This window comes from Orussus abietinus, unplaced genomic scaffold (genome assembly GCF_000612105.2).
Source record: "Orussus abietinus isolate OABI.00-Male unplaced genomic scaffold, Oabi_2.0 scaffold21, whole genome shotgun sequence".
Lineage (NCBI taxonomy): Eukaryota > Metazoa > Arthropoda > Insecta > Hymenoptera > Orussidae > Orussus > Orussus abietinus.
In genome coordinates this window covers 1-8,712 of record NW_019396018.1, presented here as the reverse complement: position 1 = coordinate 8,712, position 8,712 = coordinate 1, and the positions used below count along the sequence as shown (strand labels likewise).

Below are 8,712 nucleotides of genomic sequence, written 5' to 3'. Positions count from 1 at the left end.
GTAGGTGCACCGTGCCCGGAACCTTGCTCCGGAGCTTGCAAACAAAAGTGTCAAATTTAAACGGAAAATAATACCTCGGCTCGGAATTTACGAGGCATACGTACGACACGGGTTGATCATTGCAGGGAGCTCTTGCGAGAATTGCACAGACACTCTTTTGAAAGTTCGCAAAGTGTACTAGAATGGTAAGTACTGCACATTACGCACGGCGAGTAGGACCATAAATGCATCAAGCCTCAAGTTTCGCACGAAGCTTGAGAACTGCATTGTACTGCAAGTTGCGAATTTGAATTTTTAAGCGGAGCCGTAAAAGATTTTCCCCCATTTTCAGTTAAGTACAAAGATGTTCTCGATTCAAACGAACGTTTTTAAATTTCCTATCCGTTTATCGTATAAAATCGATATGAATTAATTACGGAATCAGTTACTCATACATCCATGTGGCCCACGTTGAACATAAACGATGGCCAAATTCAAAGTCCTGGATGTAATTCGTATGACAACAGAGAAAGCTTTTCACCGAGCTCCGAACTCCAAATTGCATTGTGCCCGTTTCAATTAATTTGAATATCTCTGTAATGCTCGAATAAATCGTGACACGAACGAGAAAGAATTTGAACGTTAAAAAAAAAATCACCTCTCGCTGAATTTTCCCTCATTTACTGTATCTCTGGTTTCGAAGTGTTCTGCGCGAATTTCAATGAAACGTGCCATTCATCCGACCAGGGAAGAACACTTTAATTCAGCTCGTTTTTTAAATAACAAAATCATTCCCCCGATTATGGTGATAGATTCCCAACCGAGTCAGACATTCTCATAGCTAAAAAAAACCCTGATTATCCAAAATAAATCTAACACTCTCACTCCAGCAATTTGAACAACGAAACTCGAAAAAACAACGGCATCGTTGATTGAGTCGAAATAAATCGGCGCTTCCACAGTGATCAAATAAACACATTAATACACTCGTGTCGAGTATCGATAATTTTCACGGAGAATGTACAAAAAAAAAAAGAGTAGCATATTCAGTTTCGGCACAGAGTGCAGCTATCGATTGCACCGTTCCAGGCTGCATTCAAACATTTTCCTCAAATTATTTATTTTAGTGGACCGCGTGAAACGCGACCAGACGAGCTTACGCGTTCAGAATCCACTTTTCACAGTGATTGGCATTTCCGTCAGGAGCCGCTAATCATGTAGCGGGCTCCAGGAAGGGACTCGGGGTACTACGTTGGGAACCGTGACCGACGGGTGGTTCACGCACGTGTCTCGCGGTCTCGACGCACGCGAGCTCGGGAGCAGTCCGACCGGACAGATGCGTCGCACACGGAGCTCGGACGCCGACTGAGCTCGCGCCGGCCGAGCGCCTTTATAGTCAGACGCCCAGAGCCGCCGGCCTTATTTCGCCTAACGCGACCGGTGCGCGAGGTGCGTACCTATGCTGCCTCCTGCGCCAACTCTAATCTCCTCGCCCTTGCCCTTCGCATGAAACCGTGCGTACCTGCGCTCCCTCCTGCGCCAACCTTAAGCTTCTCGTCCTTGCCCTTCGCACGTAACCGTATTCCTATTAACAAGAAGAAACGTCAGTAAATCGGAAAAATCCTCGCAATAGCGGCACAAAGGGCGATCCAACCCATCCGTACTTAGCCTCGGTACTGCACCTTATTACCGAAGTTGCCAATTGCATCGCTAATTGGGGCCACCTACTTTGGTAACTTTGAAACGGCGCGACTTTGTACCGTTGATAAAACGCTCCTTAACGGTCGCTACGAGTGAATTGATACAGAAATGTTGAAATTCATTCCAAGTAATGTTACCTTAATATTACATTAGGCTGAAAGTTTCCCGTAGATAAGCAGCGCGACCTAGCGATGATTTATGTCCGAAGGTTTTGCGGGCTGGTAAAAAAAAGTATTCCGGCGGTAAATTCTGCTTTTGTAGGTCAGGAACGTTTATAGACCGACAAGAACTTCCTACCCGGCGAGAATGCATCGCCCGACGGAAATGTTCTTGTTACGCTGATATCAAGCGAGGGCCAACGTGGATTGAAAATTTATAATATCGATCAACCTAGGGGCGATAGTACGGTATCTGAGCATAAAATCGCCCTGTTGTACGATCTACAATATCCCGTGGCAGTGCGCGGATATTTATTCCAGGTTTGATATTTAATGAAATACTTAAACTGATTTTCTGGTGAAAGGAATGGGTTATACCAAACGCTGCCGATTTTGCAATTTAATTCGTAAACCGACATTGATTTACAGCGCTTAAAATACTGTGCCAGGCCGTGAAATTCCGTTCAAATTTGAATGGCACCGATAGTGGTAAAATCGGGTTTTTTGACAAATCGAAAGCACGAAAAAGCATTGTGGGTGTACCGGTGTTATCGACAGCTCAGTTTTTACTCCTTCGATGCTCGGCTCCGTGAAACCGTGTTTTAATTTTCCCTCTCTCCTCTCCTATTATAAGGGTTGAAAAGCAAGGCGTAATCGATGTATTTGAAATACTCGGTAGTTTCTACACCAGCGTAAAAAAAAAAAAAAATAGGAGCATCCCGTTGTTTAGTGATGGGCTTTTAATTTGGAGTTCAGCCTCGGATATATTCCGTAACGTCATTGATCGAGTTTATCCTCGGTTGGACTGAAACGTACATCAGCTCGTGAACCATCCTAGTCTAGGTTAAGCTAGGTTTCAATAGGCTAGGTTCTTGTACCGGACACATGACGGGTTCCCTCGTAATTGGTGCAATTATTTCCCAGACATGCACGTCGGTGGAGTCGACAGTTTGTAAATTAAACATCGACGAAAGCAAAACGCTGCGGCACTGAACCCGGCGCCAACTTGAAAACTCCTCAAATCGGAATTTTATCATTTGCTCTAGCAAAATGAAAATCATTCGTCTTGGCGATAAGAATGAAAAGTACCCAGAAAATCATTAAACGCGAATACTACTGAATAAATAAAGAAAGATTTTCTCTGGTTTTCTCTATCACTCGTATATGCAGAATTCCGTCTACGAAAGGATGAGCTATTCAAGCGAATAGATCTGATTAAATGGACCGCTAGTAATTGCCGTTAATTTCTGGCGGGGCTTACTAATAAGTAGCTTTCAAAGTTCCACGACATATTAAGTTAAGCCATTCCGCATTTTACTATTTTATGTACCCTTTTGCGACTGAGCGGGAATTGCAATCGCTTTCGCATTCCGGACAGTAATTATAGGGTTCATTAAGTTCCTCTTAAAATCGCTGTAAAAAGAATCCCCTTGAAAGCGACGCATTTACCCTAGGGTTCGGTCCGTCTGAGAAATGCGACTTCAATCGTCTCGAGCTCAATTTTACTAGGAGCTTTCTGCGAACGGAATTAACCTCCCATGAATAAATATTAGTGGACACTAATTACCCGTTACATACTTTAATCGTACCATTCCTCTAAATCTACGTCAAAATCTAAATACGTTTCCGTAGGTATGAAGATTTAGATATAATATTGTTAACTACTGTACCAAGATGTCAATTTCTGATAGTTTCGCAGGACAGATGTAGACAATGGCGTCTTCTGCAATTCTCGTCGTAACAGGTCGCTGCAGGTTTAAATTTGCACTCAAAACCGCGCGAGCCGTGCCGCCATCTGTCAGGTGACTTTTGAAACTAGTAACAAATTATTTCCTACCGTTAGGTAACGTAGATACCTAGATATCTACTCATGCTTCCAGAGATGACACGGCGATCTACTTCGTCCTTTTCCTCTCCAGTTTTCTAGTCTTTCGGAGTTACGCATACGACGGTGCATCATTGACAGCAGAGATGAGTTGGGAGATTGCTCCCGGTTGTGCAATTGCGAGTACTCGCTCGTACCCGTTCGTACCCGCTCTACCCTATATACCGTCAGCCACCACCGTCAACTGCCAGATGGTATTACCATCACGAGTGCGTGAACCGCCAGCGGCGACTGTTAGATGGCACAGCCATCGCGAGTGTGCGAACCCCCACCAGAAAAAAGTTGCGCCGTCATTGAGGGTTAACAGGTGGTAAGTGCGTTAGCCGTCCGCATCCTCCACCGAGGGGCAGCACACGTCACATAGCGCGACCCTGCCTGTGAGCAATCTCCCAACTCATTTTTGTTGACAGTTCCTCTTAGTTCCTTTGCGACCTTTGTAGTGTGAATTCGGGTTTGATGTAAAAGTTCATAAGGGGAATATCCGTCTTCCGTCTTGGAAGCTGAGTCGACGAGTACCGGATAGTTTCAATTTTTGTGATATCTCGCGAAACTTGAATTGCGGACGAGTAACAAAAGCGATGGATTTTTGCATTTGCGTGACATAGCATATGTGTGCGAAAGAGAGAGTAAACGGTGGTTACATGCCAGTGAATGAAGAGATATAATAACGAGATAGAAGGAGAGTCGTTTATGGTATTCACGTTGATGTGAGAGAGACCGAGAGCGCGGCCGCCATGATGGAATAGGGAGAGAGCGAGATAGATACACCGGTGGAAGAGAGGGGTGGGGCGTTTCGTTTGTGGGAAAAATCACAGATTTTTCTACAACAATGTTCGAGCCCGACGAGGAGGGAAAGGTAAGGATTTCAGGCGGTGTATGAAGTTAGAAATCTACTTTCTAGCCGGAAAGGGGGAAGACTTCGGAAACATAGACAATGTGAAAAAATCTCGGCCGAATACATGACCTACTGTCGATTGTAAACAACTGCGTTTGAAACTGAAATATTACAAGATGTGTATATGAGCGTGTAATTGAAATGGCGATCTATGTTGGAATTCCTGTTAATAAAATAGTAATTTGACATATGGGTTGATAATTTTTATCTGTATTACGATGGAGTGCATTATAACGTTGTGATATATTATTAATCGTAAAAGGATGTAACTTTTCATTAAATTGTTTGCCCCCTGTTTATGACATTAACAGTATCGATGATGCTTCCTATTTCAGGATCTCTGTATCCATACTGGTGTTGTCCTCAGAGGTGCAAACACTAGAGAGGATGAAGTACACAGTTCGGGAACGTTGAACATCGTTGAATACGTAAGAATCGGTAATATTCAGTTGTATGGTTGGATGTGTTGAAACATATTCCATTTTTAGAGCTTTGGAAAGTGCATCGAATGGAAGCCAATAGAAGTGTCAGTAGTCTCGGAGAATCAAGACCAAGACCCGGAATGGTCCTTAGTAGATTCTCATACAAGAAGGACCAGAACCTCGTCCGAAGGTCCTGACTCGTTAGGACGAACAAAGGCCGTCCGGATTCTTTTTTCGGATCTTAAATCCTTCCGAATTAATTACGGAGGTCAACAATTGATTTTCATGCAAAGAGATGGCACCACATATGTGGCCTTTTTCCAGTTGTCAAATGCAGAAAGTTTCGTCAATTCTTTAAAGGGTTTTATTAACTTTGTCAAATCGCGAATGGACAAAAATATGTATTTAGTATTAGACGAAGTTAACTCAGTAGTGAAGAGTTTTTCGGAGTTGGATATTTTAGGGGAAAACACATCCGATTATGTGTGGAAGTTTGTTAAAAATCTTCAAAACCATCCTTACGAGACCACACTCGAGACTTTCAGCAAATTAGCTGACATTTGGAGTGAGTCTAAATTTCATTGGATGAAATTACTTTTCTTCAGTTAAGGATAACAAATGCATCATTAATGTCATCCTATTGTACTTTGCTACAAAGATGCGTTCCTTCTACTTTTAGTCTACAAAGAGCCGGTTAAACGACCGGTAGAAGAAGCTGTAGCAGATCTTTTAAATCGTTCTCTCACAATAGATGTCCCACCAACAACGGTCTCCATGGATTCGGGTGAAGAATATGAAGTCATAGGCGAATCAAGGATTGGCATTGTACTTCCTCCTCGGCCACCCTGTCCACGGGGTAATTATTGTACATATTTTATAACATTAACCAATCCTAGATTTGCGATGTACAAATTAATATAGTTTTACTAAATGTTATTATATCAGGTGCTTCTTTGACGGAAGATCAATGGGAAAGATATAGAGATAAGGAAGGAAGAGTTACCGATCCAGATGCTGTCAAAGAAATAATATTTCGAGGGGTTTGTTTTTATAATTAATTTTTATCATCTGCACTTCAAAAGGAACAGGGAAAAGATGTTTCTGTGGTTAACTTAATTTTTTTCCCTGACAGGGTATAACTCCATCCTTGCGATATCAAGTATGGAAATTTTTGTTAAATTACTATCCATGGAATTCGACAGCCATGGAAAGAATGGAACTCAGAAGGAAAAAGACTGAGGAATATTTTACAATGAAGTTGCAATGGCGATCCATGACTATTGATCAAGAAACCAGATTTTCCGGCTATCGTGATCGCAAGAGTCTTATAGGTAAAATAAATATTGTTAACTCTTTTCAAATGTCCAATGACGCATGAAATGGCAACTATGTCTAAAATGTTTTTTATAGAGAAAGACGTAAATAGGACTGACAGAACTCACCCTTATTATTCGGGTGAGAACAATCCTCATGTAGCTCAACTGTATGATGTTTTGATGACTTACGTTATGTACAATTTTGATCTGGGATATGTACAAGGTATGAGTGATCTACTCAGTCCAATATTATGTCTAATGGACAGTGAACCCGACGCTTTTTGGTGTTTCGTCGGCTTTATGAACAAAGTGGTAACTAAGAGAAAAAAAATGCTGACCACTGACTTAAATGACTTTTCAATGTTAATATGATTTATTATGATTTTTCAGAGTACAAATTTCGACATGGATCAAGCAGGCATGAAAGCACAGCTTTGTCAACTCCACGCCCTGCTTCTTATCACGGAGCCACAATTGTCTCAATACTTGGAGAAAAATGACTCCAGTAACATGTTTTTCTGCTTCCGATGGTTATTAGTTCTCTTTAAAAGAGAGTTTAACACTGTGGATATAATGAAGCTCTGGGAGATTCTGTGGACGGATTTACCTTGCAAGAATTTCCACTTATTAATCTGTGCTGCAATTTTGGATACAGAAAAGTCAATACTCATGGAGAATCACTATGGCTTTACCGAAATCTTGAAGGTTTATATGCAAACATCGTTATTTTAATTTCAATAACTCTCGCTAATATTGTCACTTCAAATGATCGATACTATTTTTTGCAGCACATCAATGACCTCTCCCTGCACATTGAGCTACCTTGGACTTTATCTAAAGCTGAGGGAATCTATCATCAACTGATGTCTATCGGACCTCATCTGCCAAATAATATTCGAGCCATAATTGGTCTTGAACCATTGATCAACAGTGAATCCAGTGACTCAGAGGATGAACCATTAAATCTTACTCATTCAAACGGTGAAAGCGATCAAGCGATCGCTTCTAATGGCAACGAGGACGGAAACGTCAAAATCGGCAACGATGAAGTGTCTTTCGAACGTGGCTTAAATTTATCATACATGTGAGAACAAGACTGTCCTTCGTTACAAGTCCGTAACCTTGTCGCAATGAGTCTATGAAAACTACAAAAACGTGGAGGGTTGTGCCATGTAAAAGTACTGAAAATTTAATTTTAAAAATGTTTGAAATACTCAATGTTTCATTTCATAGTGCTCACAAATTCAATACGTGTACAAAAATTGAAGAAACATTTCTACTTGTACAACTCTTTATGTTAAGTTTATTCTTATTTCATTTGCATAGTAAAAAATTGTTTTAAATCATTTCTTTAAATACCTAAATTTGGTACAACCCTTGCAATTAGCTCATTAGAAAAATAGTTGAGAAACAAATATTTTAACATGGTATTTAAGACCAAATTTACAAGTTCGGGGTATGAGAAAAAGTTTTGAGTACCGTTAGCTTACACTTTATTGACTTGAGGCAAGATTAAGAAATTAATGTTGACAGAGAGACACATGAAAGTTAGTTTGTTCCTGCATAGCTGCGCCGAAGGATACGCTATATTTCAATTGTTTGTCAATGCAATTATTCATACATTTGAATATTGAAATATTTATCTAAATATGAAGCGTCCAGTTAGGACGAGTCTATTGAATGAGAAAGATCGTTTTGGGTAAGGTATTTCAATCGTAACGAAATATCAGGTTTTAAGGACATGTCGGTGAGATCAGTAAAACACATGTATAAAGATGGTCGAACTTAAATTCTTACAAAAAAAAGCTTCCACTTTTTAATCCATTAATTTTATACTAGTTACCTACGTCCTAACAAAATCCTGCAGAATGTACATTACACAGATCAAAGGTCTTAACTCGATATCAGAGATGAGTTGGGAGATTGCTTATGGAATGGGTCGTGCGAACGCGTTCTGTGCTGCAATTGATAGAGGATGCAATCCAATTCAGAGAAGAGGAGGTTCCCAGAGTTAGGCAGGCATTGGGGGAGAGTTATTAGATGGTAAGTGCGTAAGCCGCTCGCATTCTCCACCGAGGTAAGCACAGAACGCGATCGCGCGACCTAGCCCGTAGGTAATTTTCTAACTTTTCATCTCTGACGACCAGAGACAGAGATGAGTTGGGAGATTGCTCACAGGCAGGGTCGCGCGATCGCACCGTGTGCTGCCCTCTGATTTCGTACGTTAGCTTTCCCCGTTTTTTTCCCCCAAGGGCGGCGCAACGAATTTCTGGTAGGGGCCCGCGCAATCGCGATGGCTGTGCCATCTACCAGTTGCCGTTGGCGGCTCACGTATTCGCGATGGTAATACCATGCG

The 8,712-nt window shown here is 41.4% G+C and overlaps 1 protein-coding gene across 3 annotated transcripts; it reads left to right on the top strand.

Moving 5' to 3' along the window:
• The first annotated feature begins 4,106 nt into the window (after window positions 1-4,106).
• Window positions 4,107-8,176, top strand: LOC105697751 (TBC1 domain family member 15). Of its 3 annotated transcripts, none has more exons than XM_012421371.2 (9): window positions 4,107-4,579; window positions 4,954-5,046; window positions 5,107-5,605; window positions 5,720-5,896; window positions 5,986-6,080; window positions 6,173-6,371; window positions 6,451-6,668; window positions 6,747-7,061; window positions 7,145-8,176. In XM_012421371.2, exons 1-9 carry the CDS (start codon window positions 4,553-4,555, stop codon window positions 7,442-7,444), a joined length of 1,923 nt encoding a protein of 640 aa, XP_012276794.1. In that variant the 5' UTR covers window positions 4,107-4,552; the 3' UTR covers window positions 7,445-8,176. The 3 variants fall into 3 exon arrangements, with proteins under 3 accessions (XP_012276794.1, XP_012276795.1, XP_012276793.1); XM_012421372.2 differs by having other exon boundaries at window positions 4,107-4,795; window positions 5,792-5,896; XM_012421370.2 differs by having other exon boundaries at window positions 4,107-4,795.
• The last annotated feature ends 536 nt before the right edge of the window (window positions 8,177-8,712 follow it).

What these genes read in the sequence shown, in the direction of transcription:
- LOC105697751 (XM_012421370.2), top strand. Translation starts at nt 4,760, where the DNA reads ATGGCGATCTATGTTGGAATTCCTGTTAATAAAATA. An exon ending in GAATTCCTGTTAATAAAATA is followed by an intron (nt 4,796 to 4,953) that starts GTAATTTGACAT and finishes TTCCTATTTCAG; the next exon opens with GATCTCTGTATCCATACTGG. An exon ending in TCGGCTTTATGAACAAAGTG is followed by an intron (nt 6,669 to 6,746) that starts GTAACTAAGAGA and finishes ATGATTTTTCAG; the next exon opens with AGTACAAATTTCGACATGGA.